The sequence below is a fragment of the Schistocerca americana genome, chromosome 8 (assembly GCF_021461395.2).
Source record: "Schistocerca americana isolate TAMUIC-IGC-003095 chromosome 8, iqSchAmer2.1, whole genome shotgun sequence".
In the NCBI taxonomy this organism is placed as follows: domain Eukaryota; kingdom Metazoa; phylum Arthropoda; class Insecta; order Orthoptera; family Acrididae; genus Schistocerca; species Schistocerca americana.
In genome coordinates this window covers 161632849-161656820 of record NC_060126.1, presented here as the reverse complement: position 1 = coordinate 161656820, position 23972 = coordinate 161632849, and the positions used below count along the sequence as shown (strand labels likewise).

At 43.0% G+C, this 23972-nt stretch overlaps 1 protein-coding gene across 1 annotated transcript in view; it reads right to left on the bottom strand.

Annotated features, from left to right (window-relative positions):
• Nucleotides 1-461: 461 nt before the first annotated feature.
• Nucleotides 462-23972, bottom strand: part of LOC124545652 (neuropeptide F receptor-like) — a 116183-nt gene continuing 92672 nt past the window's right edge. Inside the window, exon 6 of the mRNA XM_047124598.1 lies at nucleotides 462-885. Within this exon, the coding sequence (XP_046980554.1) occupies nucleotides 462-885 (424 nt within the window). The remainder of the gene's footprint in view (nucleotides 886-23972) is intronic.

Genomic DNA, 23972 nt, shown 5'->3' with positions numbered 1-23972 from the left:
GCTCTTTGCCAAAGTTCCCCTGCCCCAGCATCGTCCCTCTTGGTCCCCATCATAGCTGGCGCCATCACCACTGGCCTCAGAGCATCTACAGCTTCCAGTGCCACCAGATCCAGTGCCACTGGCTCTGATACCACCAGCTCCAGTTTCTTTGGCTCCAGCAGCCACAGTTACAGTGCCACAGGTTTTGGATGCACTGGTTCTAAATCATCAGCAGCACCATCCCCCACTCTGGTGCCCCCAGTGCGAGCCTCTAGCCCCAGCATCCCTATCTCTGGCTTTCACAGCTCCCATGGCTGTGGCAGTGGCACCTAAAGCTTTGGTGCTCATGGTTCCAGCACAACCAGCTCTGGCCAACTGGTTGTGGTCCCACTGGACTTGCACCACTGGCTCTACTGCAATCAGCTTCAGCACCAAAGATCTGACGCCTCTGGCTCTGGTTACACCAGCTGCAGCGCCACTGGCTACCATGCTTCTAGCTTTGTCGCCACCTTCTCCAGCGACCCCAGTTCCTGCGCCTCTGGCTCCTGCCATTCCAGCCCTGTGAACCTGTCAAAACCTCCACCATCCCTGCTCTGTTGCCCTCTTCTCCAGTGCCACCTGGTCTGGTGCTCCTGCTCCAGAGTCTGCTGCTCTGTTGTCTCTATCTCCAAAGCTTCCTTCTCTGTCTCCTGTTGCTCTGGAATCTCCTGCTCTATTGCAGCTGCATCCAAGTCCTGAAACTCCTGCTTTGATGTGCCCTCATCTGTCAACACCTGCCCTAGTGCCAGTTCTTCAGTTTCCAGCACTACCAGCACTCTCCTCACTGCCAGCCCATACCCACCCAGCCCACATGCTATTATTCCACAAGTTTCCAGCTTACATGTTACCAGCCTGCATACCACCAGCCTGCAGACCACTGGCACATGTACCACCAGCCTACATGTCACTGGAATACACTTCACTCACCCACATGCTGCCCCTATGCATGCTGCTGACTCACACACCACTGGCTCACAAACTGCCACCTTGCATATGGCTGGCTTGCACCCTGCCAGCATGCACGAAACTAGCCAAGCATCACCAGCCCACAACCTACCAGTCTACGTCAAAACACCATGAGCCCACAAGCTACTGGTCTACTTCACACTCTCCTCCTAGTCTGCACGTCCTGCTCCTTTGACTCTAGTTCTATTCATTATGTCTGTTCCTCAATGGGATACTGATCACACTATGTCCCCTAAACAGTTTGTGACGTTGCTGAACAACAGTCATACAATAAGTTTTAAATTAATACGCTGCCATTTGACTGTATTGTTGTTTATTTAATTATGACCCAGGTATCTGCGTTTTATGTCGTTTTCAAGTAATTGACATAAACTCAGTTACTTGAAATGGCATACAAGGCCAAAACCTGGGTGGTAATTAATATCAACACAGTCAAATGATGGTGTGTTCATTTAAAACTCTGTCCTCTGCTCACTCAGCTGACGGTGCCTTGTTCCCTCTTGACATGTTGCCTTTGGTTTGGTCTCCTGCCTGTTGTCAACATTCAGCTCGCATCCTCAGACTCCTGCTTCCCCTTCCAGGGTACCACGCAACATGGCGCAAGTCTCGCTTGTCTCACATTCTCAGCTTCTTCTCTGACAAGCATATTCAAGGTGCGCATACCGTTTTCTGCAGGAATGTGACTATGGCCACCCTGACTTGGTCGTGGTACCAAGACCTATTTCATTGCAGTCGTCACATGCTGCCCCACAAACGCCTTTGCACCTGCTGTACACCAGTTGTGGAAGTTTAGCTGCAATACCTGGCCACACCAGGTCTCTCCAACTTCTGTAGTCTTATTATGCATTCTTGATATGGCCTGCATGGCTTATGTTTCCCAGGTCAACTCCCTCTCTGCCTGGTAGCAGCCCTCCACTAACTGTAATGAGTCCTGCTTGCACTTTCTTCTACAGCCACAGTACATCTTCCATCCAAGGGTGGCTCGCTACCTTGAGCTACTCTTACTGCTGTTGACAGGGCATTCATGACCTCTTGGGGAATTTGTCTAGAGCTTTCACTTTCAGACCCACCTGCCACCTTGTCCTCTCCAGCCATTGCTACCTAGTTGGCCCACTTGGGGTCTTCACATCCTGGTTGTTACATGTGTTTCAAGCACTTATCCTCCATTGGTTGCCAGGGCACTGCTGATGTCCTCTGCCCAGCCTGTATTGCCACCACATAGCATGTCTTGCAGTCTCCTCACTGGGCACTTTACACGACCTTGTTCCAGCATCTTGTGCACGCTAATTGCACCCTCTGTGTGCCTTCAGTTGGATGTCACAGGCGTCCCTGTGATCTGGTCCTGAAAGTTTCACCACGAACCTGGCCTTGCCTGGTCACACTGCCTTCAGTGGCCCAGTACCCTTTTTCGAAAACGCCCTTACCTGATTGGTGTCTTTATTTCTCAGGTCTGTTTGTCTGAAATGGCTCTGCCGTCTTCTCCGTGGAAAGGAGGCTGTGTTGTCTTTGGCTATCGTCACTACCACAGTCACCACTTACAAAGCGAGAGGGCTCCGCCATCTCCTCCATGTGCAAAAGGACCACCTTACACTCGGCTGTCGGCTAAGGCACAGCCGCCATCTACACATTTTGCGATTAAATGCTCCTTATCATTTCTGCCTGAAGTTTCCGTAGAAATCGATTTATGTTCTTTCTGTGTTACATTGCACCAAAGCCACTGAGATGTCCATTTGATGACGTAGCTCCCCTTTAATCTTGTGAGCGGTCCTGATTTATTTCAGGCTGGTGGCACCATGGGGACTCAGCTATTCCATTGTGAAACCTGTCTGATGTGCTGCGATATCGAATGTTTATTGCAGTTCCCTTGTCAAGTATGTACCTCACGACACTCTGAACTTCCTGGGTCATATTACTCCATTTCACCCGGCACTTCTTACATAACCATTACTTTCAGTTCACAGTTAACACATTTTAATGGTACAATATAATATTTTGTAAATATGAGGAAATAAGTTTACTGTAATTATTTACCATTGCTTGGTTTCCTGGTTCACAGTAGGTACCTGGAATATATCGGATGACGTAGGCATTGAGCACATTCTGGAAGAAACAGTAAAAGGCACTCCTGGCTGTTAGGTTGGAAACTTAATTACTTTTGGTGACATTACATTGTCATACGTGATCCTTGCAAGGTTTGCTAGTCTAAGGAATGACAGTCTTAACTGATCTTAGTAAACATGCTCCATCATGCCACACAACCGTGGAGGACCAAGGCATGTTATATGAGCGGTATATACGATATCATGCGATAAAATAAATCCCTACTGTTCATTTTCTTTGAAATGAACATTAAGGTAAAGCATTTAATTCTGTGACGACTTTCGTAAAAACAGTGAAACATTACCAGAAAAACCAAAAACTATATTTGATTATTTTACTTTACGATTAGATGTTACGACTTCGAGTCACTGTCCTTATTATAGCATTTTCTCACTCGACCTCTCTTGTCACAGTCGTCTCAATTCGGACTCGAGATATTCCATATGATCTCTGGGCATCCAGCAATCTTTAGCACTCATAGGCTTTAAAAATTAAACAAAGCTATGCATTATCCTAAGGCAGAATGCTGTTTCAGATGCAAAAAGCTTCAAAGAAACCTTTTCCGCAAGAGAATGTGAAACCGACAGGTTATACACTACTACCTGTGTAAAAATAAAAGTTACTATCGTTTTCAAAGAAAGTATTCCCCCTATGACGATGAGCCATATTGATTATAAACCGATTAAGCGGCAGTAAGTAAAACACTAGGGAAATTGTAGTTCGTTATGCTTCTTTCAAATTCCTCTAACTAGGCGAAATCAATGTGCTGTTTTAGACTCTTTGTTAGCACCAAAATACAAACCAACAAAAATGTAATACACAATTACACACTTAATTCATACCGTTGTTATGAATATCACACCTTATAGTAATTGTTAGCCCGTTTTATAAATTGAAATGTAATGCAAGTTAGATACTAATACAAGGAACACAGATCAGTCTTCTGAAAATTATCTATACAATATACAGCTCTTCACAAGAAGTAGATACAAAATTATGAACGAAATTAATTTTATGCATTATGCAGCTTACTATAAGACAATCTTAGGGAAATAATTACACACTGACATAACAAACACATTGCAACGCAAACAATTTTATGCTTTACAACAACGTTCTTCAGGTTATTGCTGTATCCGACAACAATAAAATGAGATTTAGATTACGAAATGTATGAAAAACGTCGTGGTGTAAAAATTGTGGACTGCCACCCTACAACTCTCACGTAAACCCTTCAGAAACGTATTCTAATGTCAAAATTGTAAATGTGGCAAAGTTGGCAAATATTTACTTCGTGCCGAGAACAATTACAGCCTCCAGGCTACACCCACGCACGATATTCTTCTGCGGTGTGACCTTATTCACGTCAATAAGGAATATTCGGCACACAACTGGTACAACTGGACATCCATATGATAAGCATAATTTAGATACCCTGTTCAGTCTATGAATTATCGTCGTGGAACCAGCGATTGACATCTCGTACGGAAACTGAAGATTATACTTACACTGTCTGAAAAAAAATGAAGCAAACTGAAGTGCAGGAGAAAAAGAAACGAAGCTTCACTGTTGGAGGGGTACTTGATATTATCTCAGTAATAACTAAATCGAGTTCAATTTACAAATAACTTGACAGCAGGAGCCCAATTAGAGTATGAAGTTGTACCCTCTCTGGTCTCGATAAATGGCTGGTTCAGATGGGAGGGATGTGATACAGCCATTTTTATACTCTCGTGAGGTAAGCTGGTCCATAGATGATATAACTGGTTCTATATATTCTGGGCACTGTCACTGGGACGGAGTTGATGTCCGAGATGATCCCACGCACGTTAGTTTGAGACAGATCTAGGGATATTGCTGGCAACGAAAGTGTCTCAACACCACATAGACAGTTCGTAGAGACACGTGCCACGTGTGTGCGAGCTGTGTGACACTGTCACATGAGAGGTAACACATCAGAAGGCAGGATGTCCGTGACGCAGCGTTGTGCCGTCAGAGTTCCCTCAGTGACGTGAAGTGATACCAGATGGGTCACCACACCATGACGCCAGAAGCAGTACCATTGTGGTTCTTTAAAACATTGGAAGAATAGGGCTGCCCATCAGGCTGCCGCCACACTCACCGACGATGGTCATCCGCACTACTGCAGAATTGCGATTCCTCGCCCAGAACAATGCGACGGCGTTCACCAGTGATCTTTTGTTCCCGCTCATAGTGCCCCTCCAGACGCAGCCGTTTCTGTTTTGGTGACAACAGTTCTCTAGTTCTGCTGCTGCTAATACCCGACGGATGGTGTGGAATTACACATAATGTTGCAAGGGGTCATTACCCGCTTGGCGCACAGTACGGCGATTCTCTTTTGTGGTGGTCAGAGGTCGTAGACCTGAACCTTGTCGACGGGTATGCGTACTCTCACGGTTCCATTAAATCCAACATGAGGCCACTGTCACTTCCGAATGCTCCAAAAATGTGGATATGAATACTGCACGATGCGACCAATCAGCCAACAGTGAAGTCCATGTAAGACTCTGCCGGGTGCCGATAACGCTGTCTCACACGTACAAGAGGCATCTCATGGGCGCTAATGACCATAGAAGTTTTGCGCCCTAAAACCACAAACAAAAAAAAAAAAAAAAAGAGGCATCTCTATGTCGCACTGTGTGTCTCTCAACAGCTGGCGATCTTCACACTCCTTGTCTACCCAATCAGGTTTGGTAAAAACACTACACACGAACAACACTAATGCCCTCTCCCGGCAGTACTACCTCACAGAGACTTGCAACTCTAGTCTGTCACACATCCGCCGATGATGTGTAAGTGCGCTAAATTACAATGACATCTGGTCATGTCTTCTGACAAGGGAACCTCCCCATCGCACCCCCCTCAGATTTAGTTATAAGTTGGCACAGTGGATAGGCCTTGAAAAACCGGACACAGATCAATTGAGAAAACAGGAAGAAGTTGTGTGGAACTGAGAAAAAATAAGCAAAATATACAAACTGAGTAGTTCATGGGAAGATAAGTAACATCAAGGACGCTGGGACTGCAGGAGCTCCGTGGTTTCGTGGTAACGTGAGCAGCGGCGGAACGAAATGTCCTTGGTTCAAATCTTCAATCGAGTGAAAATTTTAATTTTTTATTTCCAGTTTATGTGACAAACTCTTATGTTTTCATCACTTTTTTGGGAGTAATTATCACATCCAGAAGAAAACCTAAATCGGGCAAGGTAGAAGAGTCTTTTTACCCATTCGCAAAAGGTACAAGTTAGGTCGGTCGACAACATATTCCTGTCATGTGACGCACATGCCGTCACCAGTGTCGTATAGAATATATCAGATGTGTTTTCCTGTGGAGGAATCGGTTGACCTATGACCTTGCGATCAAATGTTTTCCGTTCCCATTGGAGAGGCACGTCCTTTCGTCTACTAATCGCACGGTTTTGCGATGCGGTCGCAAAACACAGACACTAAACTTATTACCACGAGACCACGGTGCTCCTGAACCCACAAACTCCGTGATGTTTCATATGTGACCCATGGACTACTCAGTTTATACATTTTGCTTATTTTTTCACAGTTCCACACAACTTCTTCCTGTTTTCTCAATTGATCTGTGTTCGGTTTATCAAGGCCTATCCACTGTGCCAAGTTATAACTAAATCTGAGGGGGGTGCGATGGGGAGGTTCCCTTGTGAGTGTTTCACTGTTGTTGTTAGGTGGAGTATATATGATCCCTCCAGCGTAATGAGACCGAAAAAAAATCGCTACATAATCTTCCATTCTGTTTCCACCTGCCGATTAGCAATGTACCCACTTCAAATAGCATTGAACCAAAGTCGAGTTTTTATTTGATCCAGAAACAAAATTGTGTAAAAGTAAATTATAGTCATCCATATTAACACAGTGTTCGGGTAGATTCAGCGTTTTATTGCGAAGCTTTTTCATGTTAGTAGGCAGAGTGACCTGAAAGGATATTCTGCTCGTCTCCGTTTGCGAGGAACTCCTTTCATTTAAATACGACGAGGAAGAATATCTTGCCGTAATTATAATTCCTACGCGAATGTGATATTGGAAGACAGCTTGTATAGTACTGAACAACAGTGAAAGACGTTCGAGTAATCACTAGATGAACTTAACTTCTTTGTTAATTTAATAGTAACAAAATAATTTCCTAATATGCACTATGTAATCAAAAGTATCCGGACACCTGACTGAAAATGACTGACAGATTCGTGGCACCCTCCATCGGTACTACTGGAATTCAATATGTTGTTGGCCCACACTTAGCACTGATGACAGGTTTCACTCTCGCAGGCATACGTTCAATCAGGTGCTCGAAGCTTTCTTGAGGAATGACAGCCCATTCTTCACGGATTGCTGCACTGAGGAGAGGTATCGATGTCGGTCGGTGAGGCCTGGCACGAAGTCGGCGTTCCTAAACATGCCAAAGGTCTTTTATGAGATTCAGGTCAGGACTCTGTCGAGGCCAGTTCATTACAGGGATGTTACTGTCATGTAACCACTCCGCCACAGGCCGTGCATTATGGATAGGTGCTCGATCGTGTTGAAAGAATGCAATCACCATCCCCGAACTCCTCTTCAACAGTGGGAAGCAAGAAGGTGCTTAAAACATAAATGTGAGCCTGTGATGTGATAGTGCCACGCAAAACAACAAGGAGTGCAAGTCCCCTCCACGAAAAACATGACCACAACATAACACCACCTCCTCCGAATTTCACTGTTGGCACTACACACGCTGGCAGATGTCGTTCACCGGGAATTCGCCATACCCACACCCTGCCATCTCATCGGCACGTTGTGTACCGTGATTCGTCACTCCACACAACGTTTTTCCACTGTTCAATCGCCCAATATTTGCGCTTCTTATAGAAAGAGAAACGTCGTTTGGCATTTACCTGCGTGATGTGTGGCTTATGAGCAGCCGCTCGACCATGATATCCAAGTTTTCTCACCTCCTGCCTAACTGTCATGGTGCTGGCAATCCTGATTCAGTTTGTAATTCCTGTGTGATGGTCTGGATAGATGTCTGCCTATTACATATTAAGACCCTCTTCAATTGTCGGCGGTCTCTGTCAGTCAACAAACGAGGTCGGCCTGTACACTTTTGTGCTGTATGTGTCCCTTCACGTTTCCACCTCACTGTAACATCAAAAAAGTGGTCCTAGGCATGTTCAGGAGTGTGGAATTCTCGCGTACAGACGTATGACACAAGTGACACCCAATCACCTGACCACATTTCAGGGTTGTGAGTTCCGCGGAGCGCCCCATTCACGATGTCTAATGACTACTGAGGTCGCTGATATGGGGTACCTGTCAGTAGGTGGTAGCACAATGCATCTAATATGAAAAACGTATGTTTTTGTGGATGTCCGGATACTTTTGATCACATAGTGCCTCTCTCTAAAAAAATAAAATAAATAAAGATCTAAATCTCTATAAGACTCTCTGACGCAGGATCAGATCATCCGCAACACGTAACCTTTCTTGTTATAATAAGTCAGTCCCTTTAGCTGAAAGGCAACGCGTTCTACCACAATGCAACCGGCCCGGTTTCGATTCCCGGCCGGTTGTGAGATTTTCTCTGTTTTGTGTTGACCTACTCATCATTAAATCTTATCGACACGAAATCTGCCAAGTGTAGCGTCGGCTTAAAAGACTTGCAACTCGGAGACCGAACTTCTCCATTGCTATCAATGCCACAGGATCATGTCTTTTCATAGTAATGAAGATACGATTAATAAGACACATTATGTTCCTAATATTGTGAGTTACATACGTTATATAGATACTGCAACATATTTGGTTTCATAGCAGATATTTTCATTGTAATCATGTTTGCTGAATACACCATTTACGTCATTATACATAATCTGATCTCACTGCAGAAACGTTGATGTACCGTTCGTAATATTCTCGCAGTAATCAATCAATTCCTTATCACAATCAATTCTACTTACTCATGTAGTTTTCACTAAGTTGTTTTCTATGCAACGTTTACAACTTTTCGCTTATTTATTGGTGTGTCTGTGTGTGTGTGTGTCTGTGTGTGTGTGTGTCTGTGTGTGTGTGTGTCTGTGTGTGTGTGTGTCTGTGTGCGTGTGTGTGTGTGTGTGTGTGTGTGTGTGTGTGTGTGTGTGTGTTTGCTCGCTGCCATAATCTAATAACAGCAGACGACTTCGTTGATAAAAGTGGTCGGGCCAATGACCTAGAAAGAAACATCTTTGGACACGTGCTAAGTATCTAAGAAGTTTTCATTCGTCCATATATCAATTATTGCTTCGGACTAATCAAAATGTTAGTACCAAAATGATTTATAGTTCTATCTTGAAATTTGGGAAACATTTAGTGTTCGCTGAAAGAAGAGTCGGGGACTTCTATAGAATGCACTTCTTTTTGTGGATATAGATGTTAACACATTAATGTGCATATTGTCAGACTATCAGTCTGAAACCTCACTTTTGTGATCTACATTCTGGAACAATGCACAGGGTAATCTAAGAGGAAAATTACGAACATGTTGAGCTACGATTATTTGGTATTACAAAAGTTTCAGAAATAAGTGGAGCAATTGGTAAAACAAGACAGAGATGAGCTGCGTGCCGACTCTTATCGGTAAGTTGCCAGTGCGCCAGCGACGTCGCTAGTCCGTCACTGTGTGTCGGATTCCGTGGTGTCGCGATAGGGGCGCGCGAAGAGGCGGGCCTGCGTCAACCTTCACTCTGTCTGTAGTAGTCACTGCTTAGTCTCACCTGTTTGTTGTGTTGTAGACTGTGCTTCGGATGGACTGCAACAATTGTGTACGCCAAGTATGAGACAGGTTGACTTCTTCTGTTTGAGTTTTCAAGAGTGAGGCAATGACTATAGGGATGCATTGTTGCATTATTCCATGGTCACTCCCCGTGGGTGGTGCGTGGCCAACCGAATGACGTTTATCGTCGAACAAGTCTCAAACACTTGCCATTGAGTTAAGGTAGATGGATGCTCGGCACGTAATGCAGCGGTTGGTAAAGTGCATTTACATTCACCACCACTCCGGAATCCCATTGAATCTGATGAGCCTGAATTTTATTAAACAGCAAGCTGCTATGACAGACCCATCGAAGATCAATTTACTTATGGTGCTCCTGGCCGGATATTGTTGGAATTAAAAATATAATTAAGTGATTATTGTTGTTACATTGAAAAGATGTGCCCTGTAACGCCATGTGGCACTTTGCCAGTCAAATGCAAAGTCTTGGAGTTACGGCGCTAAAGGCTGTAAATATGTTGTCACATGGACGTCTAATGTGCTGAGAACAAACTTGTCATTTTATGTGAATATTTGTACTACTTTAGCAACTTATGAGAGGCAAAGTGTGTCACTCATAATTCAAGTGACTTTCAGTTTTATGTAGCATGTGTCATCGTAATGCGTTCCTTTTCATATAGATGTCCAGTTGTATTCAGAATATTCCTTATTGATGTGAATAAGTTAACACCGCAGACGAATATTGAGCGTTGGTGTAGAGTGGAGGCTGTAATTGTTCTCGGCTCGAATTTCATTTTCATTGCTGTTTATCATTTGCAAAAAATGTCAATGTCCCCTTTTATGTAATGATTTTGTTACCTGTTTGTAACTGTGCTCTCTTGCGTTGTAGTAATTTCGGCTGCTAGTATGGGTTACTTTCGTAACTGAAGTGATAATAATATGACCATGTTTGGGAAACCGTTTTAGAATGGTGTACCTAACCATTACATACTTCAGAAAAGGATATTTCATTTAATGATTGAAATGTTTTTTTATTGGTTAGTTGTAAAAGTGTATTCTGAATACACTTTTAAATACTGATTTTTCTGTTTTTAAGATTATATTGAATACCGATTCTAAAAATTTTGAAGTTGTTTTGTTAATATTTAACTAACTTCCCTTAAAGATGATGCCATTGAGGAGCAAATACAATATGTGAATGAAGTTGTTTTCTGGCCTACCATAGCTCCCCGCTCCATATATTGCTATCATTTGAAAAGAAATGAAGTACATAAATAAGGCGCAATTGAGAGTAATAACAGAGGAAAATTAAAGTGAACGATGAGATCTTAAGACGAATGTAAGGCACTGCAACAGATAAAAGCGCTGTTTTTAAATTCTTATCTCCAGCTGACAAGAAAGGAAATGAAAATAAATAACAGAACAGGAATAAACGTGCAAATGAATTAGATGTCAATGCCAATATGCATAAATAATGTAGCCATTCCTGTTGATTATGGAGTTATAGAACAACTGAGTGTTATGCGTGCTAGGTGGGGAAAAACGTGTATTAAACAACATTACTAAAACAACCCAGACAATGAGAGGTGGATGAAGTCATTATATCTAAGGAAAGGCTTATGACTGATAGGTTTCAGTTTGGGAGACAGACATTGCATAGCAATCTGTAGTTCTCACAGTTTTATGTTATCATCCTTTACCCGAAACATCTACTCAACAGAACAATCTTATCTGAGACACCATCCATCATTTAAATTAAACACCGGCTCGCAAACACAGATATCCACTGTAAAACTCGTTAACTTCATCGTATGCTGTATCTATAGATTAAATATACACACATATAATTAAATTATAGTCGTTCTCTCACTACAATATATTGGATCTCGGAGAAATATATGAATTTCAATATAAAAAACGCTTGTATACCTTTAAAATATAGTATTACCCTTTGCACACCTATATTTTTGCAGTGGCTGCATTATGATCACTTCCGTAATTTACAGCTCCTGTTCATCTGTAACGAATCAGTGTCAGTCGTATTTATTGTAATTTTTCTAGCCTAGAGTTCATGCTATTATATACACTGATGGTAGGTGCTTTGTGAGTAGTTTATAAGCCTTCCAGAGGGTATTTATTTGTTTTATACAGATAGGAAAAGGATTTCTAGCCACAGTTAGGATAATTTCGTTTCAGAGACACCGACATGCTGGCTGTTAGGAGTACTACTGTGTGGTTAGTTACATGCCTCTCCTGAACGTTATGAACCATCATACAATGCCACAGTTTGTTACACAAGCTATGTCAATCTCGTAACTGACTTACAGACATCTCGTCCATGGAGCAGGTTTATAAGGCGCTTTCACCTTGTCTTGAGGCAGTGGACGATGAATTCCCCACTGTAAAGGCCGATAAGAGTTGGTATGGACTAGGATATCACATCTGACTTAGTGAAAATTCACTATCCTAAACACTTTAAAGGCAAGTAACTTGCTATTGACACACCGTAAAACTGCAGAATACGTACGGGATTACAAATAAATCGCATTTCATAAGAAGCAAAACCTTCTGAATGTGGTCATTAAAGCTAACCAGCTTAAAAATACTCCTGTCAGAGCACAAAAAAGGCGAAAATTCTCGTCTTTAAACGACACTGACAGAAAACAGGGGCACCAGCCGCCTTCCTCAACAAACATTTTGGCATGCGAACACTTTCGCGTTCTTTTAACACAGAGCATTCTCAGTTCTTTCGACCAGGCTCTCCTTGTAGCGAAGCCATCATACTCAGCATCTCCCTATCACTGCCACTGTCTATATACAATACGTCTCTCTAACGCTGTCTCCTTTTTCTCCCGTTGGCACTTTGTCCTGTATGTCTCTCTCATTATGACTGTTTCCATCTCACTCACTCGCTGTTTCTTACCACTGTCTCTTTCTAGTCCGCCGCTCGTGGTCGTGCGGTAGCGTTCTCGCTTCCCACGCCCGAGTTCCCGGGTTCGATTCCCGGTGGGGTCAGGGATTTTCTCTGCCTCGTGGTGACTGGGTGTTGTGTGACGTCCTTAGGCTAGTTAGGTTTAAGTATTTCTAAGTTCTATGGGACTGATGACCATAGATGTTAAGTCCCATAGTGCTCAGAGCCATTTGAACCATTTGTCTCTTTCTATGCCATGTTAACTGTCTCTGTTTCACACTGCCATTGATTTGTTCCTTTATTTCTCTCTACTACTGCCACTGTCTCTTTCTTTCTCGCTTAGAGTCTTCTGTCTTTCTCTTCTGTCACCATAGTTTTTTCTTCACATATATCCTAGGGGAGAGTCTGCTCGAGATTTCGACCCCTACACCGTGAAACTTTAACACTTGATTACAAGGGATGGGGTAAAGTGGACAAAGGTTCACCGTTCGGTGAGGTGGGGGGAGGGGGATTTACAGACGCCCCAAGCCTATGCATGGTCTATGCTCATCTCTCTGTTTCATTTCCACTCCCTTCTCTCTCTTGGGCTTCCACCGCTAGTGTCTTCATCCACCTCTATTTCTCTTTTACTGCTGCTTTCTCCCACCAACACTGTCTCCTCTCGCTTTGTCTCCCGTTGGCACTGTTTCCTGTTCCTTCCACAGCAGCCGTCTCTCTGCTACTCTCTCTCAACAAAAAAAGTGCGAATAATTAGCATGCCAAAACTTTTGATGAGAATGGCTGAATGAGGGCTGAGGTAGCTGGTTCCCCACTGCTCTGTGCGAGTTGTTTAAAGAGGGCCATATTCACCTTTTTGTGTGCGTTTCTGAACTGGTTCCCTTCTTCTCCATGTTACAGCAAAGTATGCTGCTTATGTGAAACAAATTATGTAGGTCAATTAACACTAAAGTTTTGACGTTTTATTTACATACTTTGAAACATTTACATACTTTGATACATATAATCAACAAATAAGTACATATAATATGAAGTCAACACAAAACTGTCTCCCATCAAAAACAATTTCACTTTAAACTACTGTACATGAAAGTGGAAAACATTTTTTGAATAAACCAATGCCAAAAAATGCGGTGTTTGATTTGCAAGTACAAAGAATTCCGTATGATAACTCTTTGTGATATGCTTACGCCAGGTGGCCAGGTGGCATCATGAAATAATTTCCATCTGAAGACAGCCTCTACAGCCGTGAAGTGACAGTTTTCCAGAGTCACGTCGCCATATAGTTTTACTAACTAAAAACAAAGTTTGAAGACATCAGAATCATTGTTACGACCGCTGAACCATTGCCGTTTGTTGACTACTACAGCTAAAATTACATTTACACCACAGACCAGATATTATGTGCATCTTTTTCGTGCATTAAACTCTGTGTCTCGGTAACGAACAATGATCTGTAAAAAAAAAATTCAAGATTCCCAGAGAGCATCATCTTAAGAATATCTTAAAAAAATTTCGACGATTTTCCAGGAACAGAAATTATAGAAGTTGCCATCCTCACTACTGGCACACTTGGATCCAAAAAGTCAGGATTTTTCGCTTGTGTCATGATAACGGATACATACGTTCGAAAACCGGAAAACGGAGTTTCTAGATAAATGTCAAAAGAGTGTAGAGTTAACATTTGACCCAATTTCTACGATTAGTTATTATGGTAATTGTGGCTCACGGCTCAGAACCGGACAAAACCGGGTTTTTGAGGTTTTCTGCCTAAGTACGGTAACCGTGAAACTTCAGATTTCATTAACAGATAATGATGTCGAAAAAATTTACAGGGTTCCCTGAGAATATCAGCTTAAGAATATATGGTAAACATTAAGATGATTTGCCATGAACAGAAATTATAGGAACGATCATTCTCACAACTCGTACCCAAAAATCGTGGTTATTCGAGATTTCTCAGGAATCGCCCACGAAGAAATGGAGCTATTTAGCCGTCTAAGTCCCACCCTAGACCACACCTAAAGCAAAAGAAGCCAACCGATTTCGTAGATAAGCCTGGGCTCCAAAAAGTGCGTAATGTTTGATTTTTGAGCCTGTACTCTACGATAGCTACAGTATACCAGTTCTTCCGATACATATAGAAATGGTCAGTAGGCCAGAGGTCTATACAAAACACTTGAACTCTCCATCTCTGTGATCAACAGAATCCAAAGTAAGACCGCCTGTAGTATTGTATTTTCACATTTGGCCTTTAGTACTTGGCTCAAATGGCTCTGAGCACTATGGGACTTAATTTCTAAGTTCATCAGTCCCCTAGAACTTAGAACTAATTAAACCTAACTAACCTAAAGACTTCACACACATCCATGCCCGAGGCAGGATTCGAACCTGCGACCGTAGCGGTCGCGCGGTTCCAGACTTCAGCGCTTAGAACCGCTCAGCCACCCCAGCCGGCGGCCTTTAGTACTCATTACTTGTTTGCAGACTTGTGAATGTCATTCTGCACACAGTTTCAGATTGACAGTCCTCGAATATTGCTGAAATACTGCTGATGATGATTTTATGGCAATTCTTCGAAATGTTGGCTGCGTGCTCTAAATGTTACCATCTACATTACAAAAAACTATTTACGATTCGTCGCTGTAAGTAAATAACAAGGGGTATTATTGCAGTTGACATATTATGACAAAAGCTGTAAATAGCATTTTTTGCTCTTCCGAAGATGAGGGAATAAACATCTTCAGCACATAAATAACACTTTCGCTGGTTGTAGAGTTCCTTCATTTTCATTTATTTTGTGCCATTCGTAGCGTTCGTGGTATCAGTCAGCACTGCTTCGTTTGCCAGTCAGATTGAACAGACTATGGCACTGTGGAGACAATGATGATAGCAGAGAACACATTCCCGAATATTGTAAACCTCGACAAGATCGACACCTTCGATAGTTTATAGTCGTTTACGATTGATGGAACGTCAAGTACTGACTGCACTCTATCTGATCTTGTTCGACTACTTCAAGAGTACTTAGTGATACGGGCTGTCGGAAACAGTCTCAGATGGGTGCACGTAGGGCTCAGTCCGTGGGCCGATTTTTATGACCTCATTACTCGTGCATTCCTATAATTAATGGAAGGGTATGGTGACAAAGACGCCACAGAACCCCTGCTGACGGTATTCTTGTGTTTATTGTTGGTACCTCGTAGTCAATCATTGGGAGAATCAATAGCATGAAAAATAGGAAGTGATAATATGTGGATACAAAAGCCCTTTAGTTACGAGGGGAAATGCCAGCGGATAATCAGCTTCCAAATAAAATAACGAATTTATTACTAGAAAAATTGCCTGCTGATATTTAGAGGCACAGATGATACGCTCAGCTTTTGGAAACGTTAGAAGGTAGTGGCGCATAGGACAGCAAAGATATTACACGCACTCAGGTATATACGAGCTATCACATTTAGGGCAAAGCAGCCCACGAAGCAAGTTCACCACTGCTGATTCTTCTATACACTCAGTGTTGTCTACCAACACTAATACATCGCGTAAAATGAGGTTTCCAAATCCTGAAAAATATCTTGTAAAACATGAATAACTTCGAATAAATGACAGATTGTGACAGTTAACATGCAGAAATACGGAAAAAAAACACTAGGGAAACGTCGCACAATCAGTACTCTGCCTCTCGGAGTTCATAAAAAAATGGTTCAAATGGCTCTGAGCACTATGGAACATAACTTCTGAGGTCATCAGTCCCCTAAAACTTAGAACTACTTAAACCTAACAAACCTAACGACATCACACACATCCATGCCTGAGGCAGGATTCGAACCTGCGACCGTAGCGGTCGGGCGGTTCCAGACTGTAGCGCCTAGAACCGCTCGGCCACCCCGGCCGGCTCGGAGTTCATACTCCTGGTTGCATAATCTGTATTGCGGTGAGACTTCCAGTAAAACTAATCTTTTTCTAAATTGTGAAACATGATTTGCATGACAATGCTAAAACCCAAGCGGTTAAAGACCTTTTGCTTCTACCGGAACAGATCTTTTGCCACAACAGAGGTTCGTGGGGCAATCTTGGTGTTCAGGACTGCTTCAGTGGACGGTCCGTAAGTGGTACCCAGGATGTTCCTCTTAAATATCAACCTAAGATACTAAGCGGGTGCCTGTTGTATAAAATAGGGTGACGTAAAAAGATCGCTAAGTATTTCTGCAACAGAAACCCAACACGAATTGCAGCATAATCGCTGGCAGGAAAATGCTTGGCAGACTAAATGAGACGATTGTTTCTTGCATGAATACAATATGTAACAAAATCCTAATAGAGGAGCAGGTGAATCCCACTTGGGATATGGTTCAATAATTGTCGGACTGCAGCCTTTATAACGTGCATGCACAGCGATTGACAAAAATATGGAAACTAAAACATAATAAATTTCTATGCCTAATACGGTGTAAGAAACACCAATGGTATTGAAAACAGCTTCCACTCGTGTATATGGTTTTGAAAGGAAATCTTATACCATTCTTCCTGCAAAACAGTGGAAGTTCAGGTAACGATGATGGAGGTGTGTAACGATACGCATGCTTCTCTCTAAAGTAGACCACAAAGGCTGGGTAATGTTGACCTCTGATGACCCTTGGAGCCAAGCGAGATGTGACATTTCATCTTCGTGCTCACGAAACCAGTCCTGAACAATGCGAGCTGTGTGAACAGAGGCCCTGCCGTTTTGGAACCCAGCATCACCGTTGGGGAACAAATACTGTGTTATGGGATGTACCTGATCAGGTAAAATGGTCACATTGGCATTAATGCGACCTTGGACCCATGGAATACCACGATATGGCTGCCCAAACCATGACTGAATTCCTGCCATGTTTCGCTCTTGGCAGTAGCCACTCTTCATCTTAGGTTTGGGACGGCGTACACCAGATGCAAGCTCTGCCAGATATTGGTAAGAATGTCAAACAAGACTGCTTTCATTGTGCCTTCGGCAATACGTTTATGTATTATGGGTATATGCATCACTAATGTGTTGTTTTGGAATTGCAGCTAGCCTTGTAATTCCCAACTTATGGTGCTGTTTTCGTGTTTTTATGATACTGACAGTGTTATCGAGTGCGAAATTTAGTTCAGCAATAACTTTTGCAGCTCTCGTTCCCTTATTTTTCGTCACAATGATCGTCTGTCAACATCGTTCGCACTGACCTAGAGGTTAATGTTTTTCACTTTCCCAGAATGCGGTAGAGATCTTCGATAAATTGACGTATGAAAACTAAATGAAGTCAAAATTAAAGTGAGGAGGGCCTTACCTGAAGCGTTCAACAAATTCGAATGCAGAATTTTGTCTACCGACTCGACAGAAAACCATAAAATGTTTTGGCCTTACGCCAGATCAGTAAACGGATGACACTCTGTGACAATAATGCCATGGAAGAGGAGGATGACACAGTAAAGTTTGAAATACTAAGGGTCTCTTTCCAAAACTGTTTCACAGAGAAAGATCGGGCAATAGTTCCTCCTTGATATAGTCTACGAATGATAAAAGGACAGATACGGTAATAAGTGACCAAGGGCTAGTAAAGCAACTGAAGTCACTTGACAGACGAGAGACTACTGTATCTGACCGGATACAGTTGCAGTCTAACAGATTATGAGAAAGAACTTACCACCTCTTTGAACACCAGTACACCGCACGTCTCAAGAGCAGTGAAGCATAACTAGTGATTGGTAGAAAGGAAAATCATTCCCGTTTTCAAGAACGGTCGTCTGCCAGACGCACGAAATAGTAGGCCTACATCACTAACGTCGGTCTGTTATAGAATTTTGGAACGGGTTTTATCACATTTCTGCAGACCGGAAGTCTCCTCTTTAGGAACCAATATGGGTTGCGGAAACAAAGATCGAGTGAAACTTCGCTCGTTCTATCCGTCTACGAAACCCAGAAGGCAGTGCATACCAGCGTCCAAGTATACACACTGTTCATTGAATACCGAAAGGCGTTCTACATCTACATCCACGTACACATACCGCAAGCCACCATACGATGCTTGGTGGAGAGTACCCTGTACCACTGTCAGTCGTTTCTTGTCCTATCCCACTCGCAGATAGAGCGAACAGCAGGTACCTCCATCCACGTATACGCCATGTTCCTTGACTACCAAAAGGCGCTCTGTATTTCCATCTACATACATACTCCGCAAGCCAAAGGACGTTGCGTACCACCACTAGCCGTTCCTTTTTCTGTTCCACTCGCAGATGGCGCGAGGGAGAAACGTCTATCTATATACCTCTGTGTGATCCTTAATTTCTCGTAGCTTATCTTCGTGGCCCCTACGCCAAAAGTATGTTGGCTTCCTGCTTTCAGCTTCAAATGCCGTCTCTCTATACCTTCTCAGTATTGTTCTTCGAAAAGGATGTCACCTACCATTCTGGGATTCCCATTTGAGTTTCAGAGGCGCGTCTGTGTTGTTCGAACCTACCAGTAACCACTGTAGCGGCCTGATTCTGAATTGCTTCGATGTCTTCTTTCAACCTGACCTGGTGCGGATGCCAAACACTCGAGCTGTACTCAAAAATAGATCGTTCTAGCCTCCTATAAGCGGTCTCCTTTACAGATGAACCACACTTTCCTAATATTCTCCTAATAAACAGAAGTCGATAATTCTCCTTCACTGCCAAAATCCCCACGTGCTTATTTCATTTCACATCGGTTTGCAACATTACGATCAGGTGTCTGAACGACGTGACACGGTCAAGCAGTAAACTACAAACATTACAGGTTTGTTTTTCCTACTCATTCGCATTGTTACTGTTTTATAGAGCCAGCTGCCATTCATCGCACCAACTAGAAATTTTGTCTAAGTCATCTAGTATTATCCGACAGCCATCCATCTGCGACCCCTTCCCATACCACAGCATCATCAGCAAACAACCGCATATTGTTGTCCACCCTGTCCGCCAGATCATTTACTTATCTAGAAAATGGTAGCGGTCCTATCACACTTCCCTGGGGCCTTCCCTGGGGCACTCCTGACGATATCCTTGTATCTGATGAACACAGTTCTCCACAACCGCCTCATAAACAAAACTCGAGCGTACGGAATATTAGACCAAGAGTGTGACTGGATTGAAGAGCTTCTGGGAAACAGAATATGGCGTGTCGATCTGAATGGAGAGGAGTCTTCAGAAATAAAAGTAACTTTGACCGACCTCCAAGGGCGTGTTAGAAGCTGGGTACTTTTCACTGTGTATAGATGACCTAGTGGATAATGTGGGAAGTTCCATGAACCTTTTCTCGGATGATGATATGTTACGCAAAGTGGTCGTAACCCTGGAAAATGGTAGTGAAATTCAGGAAGACCTGCAGAGGATGGGCGTTTGGTGCAGAGAGTGGCAAGTGATCCACAACATAAAAAACTGTAACGTGTGGCGAATACATAGAAAGGAATATCTTTTGCTGTATGATTACACAGTTGCAGAAGAATCACTGGAAACATTTACTTCCATAAAACACCTAGGAGTACGCGAACGGAGAGGTTGGAATAGAAATGACCACATAAAATGATAGTGAGTAGGGTAGATGCCGGATTGAGATTCACTGGAAGAGTCCTCAGCGAATGTAATCGATCAAAAAAGGAAGTAGCTCAAATAAAATACTCATTAAATATTGCTCATCAGTCTGGGACCCGTACGAGGTAGGACTGATAGGGGGAATAGGTTTATTTATTTTGGTTTCGATATGCCAGATGCCTTACAGTACAATACACATTCAGCATGGGAAACTTAATTAACATGCAAATGTAACAAATCATTATTCACTATAAATTTAGTTATACATATAACAGTACTTATAAACCTATAGGGCATACATGTTGTCATTTGTCACAAAAAATTAACAATTAAACACTTAAATTACAAAGCTAAGAAATGGCACAGTCTATGAGTCTATGCAGATCCTCTAGTGAACAGTCCCGAAAACCATGAATATCACACTCGATTATGTGCTGCATCGTCTGTATTTCACCGCAGTCATAGTGGGGATCGTCCACGTAGCCCCATTTGGTCACCAGCTCGTTGCACCGTCCAACACTAGTTCTAATACTGTGTCGCGCCATCCAGGTTTTTCGAGGGATGTTGAGGCCAGGAACACAATCAGCCGGGTTCTTAATGACGTGTCCAATGTTAACATCTGCTTGTTACCATGGGTTTTTCCATACTGATATGGTATTCCTATTGTTCGAGGAGTGGTTCCAGAGGGTGATTTTTGACTTTAATCGTGTCGGGCCATGCAGATCAGCGCGTCTTAAGAGTGTGGTGTCAGCAGCAATTTTTTGAATTTCTCCTTGGATTGCGTGTTGTCTGCGGAGTGAGGGAGGTTCAGTGTTTGCCAGCACAGAGAGCCATGGTGTTGGGCCAGTTCCAGTTATTGTTCGCAAGGTGTCATTTAGGCGAACACGTACTTTATTGACGTCCGAACTGTTGGCCCGTACAGGTGCACAGTATTCTGCAACGCTGTAGGCTAGAGCCAAGGAGGAAGTGCGAAGTAACGTAGCATTAGTCCCCCAAGCACAGCCTACGAGTTTCTGGATGATATTGACTCTGCCTCTGAGTTTTTGGCTGACGTCCTGCAGGTGTTCTTCGAACGTTAGGCTGCGATCCAGGCTAACACACAGGTATTTCGGTGCTCTTTCATGTACTATATGATAGCCTGCTATATTCAAGCACAGCTTCCTGTCTAATTGTTTGTTATTCAGGTGCATCACTGTGCTTACCGTTTTTGATGTATTAAGTTTCAGATGCCAGATCCTCTAGTAGTTAAGAAGCTGCACCAAGTACAATTGTTCGAGTGACTCGCCATACAAAGCAATAGCTAGATAATCGGCATATGCGAACTTTCGTGATTTGAGTTCGGCTTATGAGAGATGTGTAAATTAAACAGTAAAGGAGCTGCACAGAGACTTACGGCAGTCCATTATTGAGGATTCGGGCTTTGCTTGTTTTTCCGTGAAAAACTACTCTGTGCTGCCTTGAGGATAGCATATTATAAAAGAGCCGTAATGACTTCTTACATTTGTCTACTGTAGTAAGCTTATACAGCAACCCTTTAAACCATACTGGGTCTTATGCAGCTGAGAGACCTATAAATATTACAACGGTATTTTTTTTTTGTTCTGAAAACCACGTTCAATATGCGTGGTTAGTGTCAGGACTTGATCGCAGCATCTCCTCTTCGACCTGAAACCAGCTTGCTCCACGGGTATTGCTGCATCTATTAGGTGGGTCACTCTCTTTAGAAGAATTTTCTCGAGAAGTCTGTATATCACACACAGCAGAGAGATAGGTCTGTAGCTCTTGCGATCTCTCTTGTCCTTCAAGATAGCTATTATCTTCGACTCTTTCCATTTATTTGGGATGTCTCCAGTTTCAAGTGTCGCGGAGAAAAATGTTTCAGAGCAATGTGCGTGCTCTTGGACCTAGGTTCTTTGGAAACTCCGGCAGGATTCCATCAGGTCTGGCCGCGTTCCTTGATTTGATGTCATTTATTGCAGTTATCAACTCTTCAGAGATAGTGCTCACAGTGTCTGACTGTTCTGCGCAGTTCTTTAGTGCTTCAGCTATGAGATTTTATGAGATTTTCAAAGTCCTTCTTCTGTTGTGTAGGGACATGGATATTAAAGTTTTCAATAACTGAGGTTATTTTATTAGGGTAAACAGCGGGAGATTAGTGGACTTTCTATGACTGGTATCTGCAGGCCAATCTCCACAATGACTGGTGAGTGTTGGCTTTTCGACAGAAATGTCAAAACAGTTCGCTTTGCTTCCATTGGTTTCCCGTCATTGCTAGTCGTCACAAAACAGAGATCTGGCAAAGGTGAAGTTTTCCATGCATTCTACGTAAATATGTCCTTGTCTTTAGTATCGTATATGTGTTGGATATTGTGGACATCAGCCCAATATGCTAGCTGGAGACATTGGCCATCATAGGAGTGGTATTCCCATCTGAAATGGTGAGAACTGAAATCCCCAATGTACACTGATGGGTGGCTTACATCAGGAAGAAGAGGAGATGCCCAGTATTTGGATGGAGATTTGTACACTTTGACTATGGTTGTGATTTACTTTTATCCCTGTGGCAAAGTCACAGGGATAGAGAAGAGAACAGAGATGATCCTAAGAAGAGCAACATGTTTCATTACAGGTTCATTTAGTAAGCTAGGAAGTGTCACGGAGATGTTCAGCGAAATTCAGTAGCAGACGCATTAAGAGAGGCGTTGTGTCTCACGGTGTAGTTTACTGCTAAAATTCCGTGGGCGTACAGTCCTAGAAGAGTCAACCAATACAGTGCTTCCTCCTACGTATATATCGCGTAAAGCCCACGAGGATAAAATCAGAGAGATTCGAGCCCAAGTGGCTTACCAGCGATCGTTCTTCCTGCGAACCATAGGCAACTGGAAGAGGAAATTGGAAAGTGACATTGATACGCGAATTACTCTCCACCACACACCTAAAAGTGGCTTACAGAGACCATATGTGAATGTAAATGTAGAAAGACAAAGCTGACCGGCTACTTAAGTTACAGAAGCATCCACAATACGAGCACCTAGAGTTTTCTCACGTTAGAATTCACTTAGCCCCGACGTAATGGAGGTACCATTATAGAGAACATTGTCATGACAGACATTTGCAATGTATTGCGGTCATTACACATGTGCCTTTCGTGGTCAAATACAACAGTGCCTCCTGCGTGCTTGGCTAGCCTCTTCATTTACGTTCGATCAGGTATCTCTCGCGGTGTTACATATATTTGTCCAGTCATTACAGGGAAACAGTGATTCCGCCAGAGATGCTTTTGTCGAAACGGAGATAAGACCATCCACATTGTACTTGATGGGTACCTTTTGAAGTACTTGTTATACAACGCAGCCAAGAGAATAACTCTGTTACAATGGAGAAATTGGAACATATAACAGTATTCCTAGCATCATCTTAGCAGAATATTATAACAGGTTGCAACTAGAGACCAATTGGGGTGACGCGTGTTGACAAGCCGCGGAGTGCGGTGTGTAGTGCAACCAGTGCGCTGTGAGACAGGGGAGTGTCAGGTGTTGGTAGAGAGGAAAGCAACAGAGTGAGGTGTGAGTGCATCACTTAGTGCAGCATAAACTCCCACATCCAATGGCCTTCATCTCACCAGCACATCAGCCGCCTG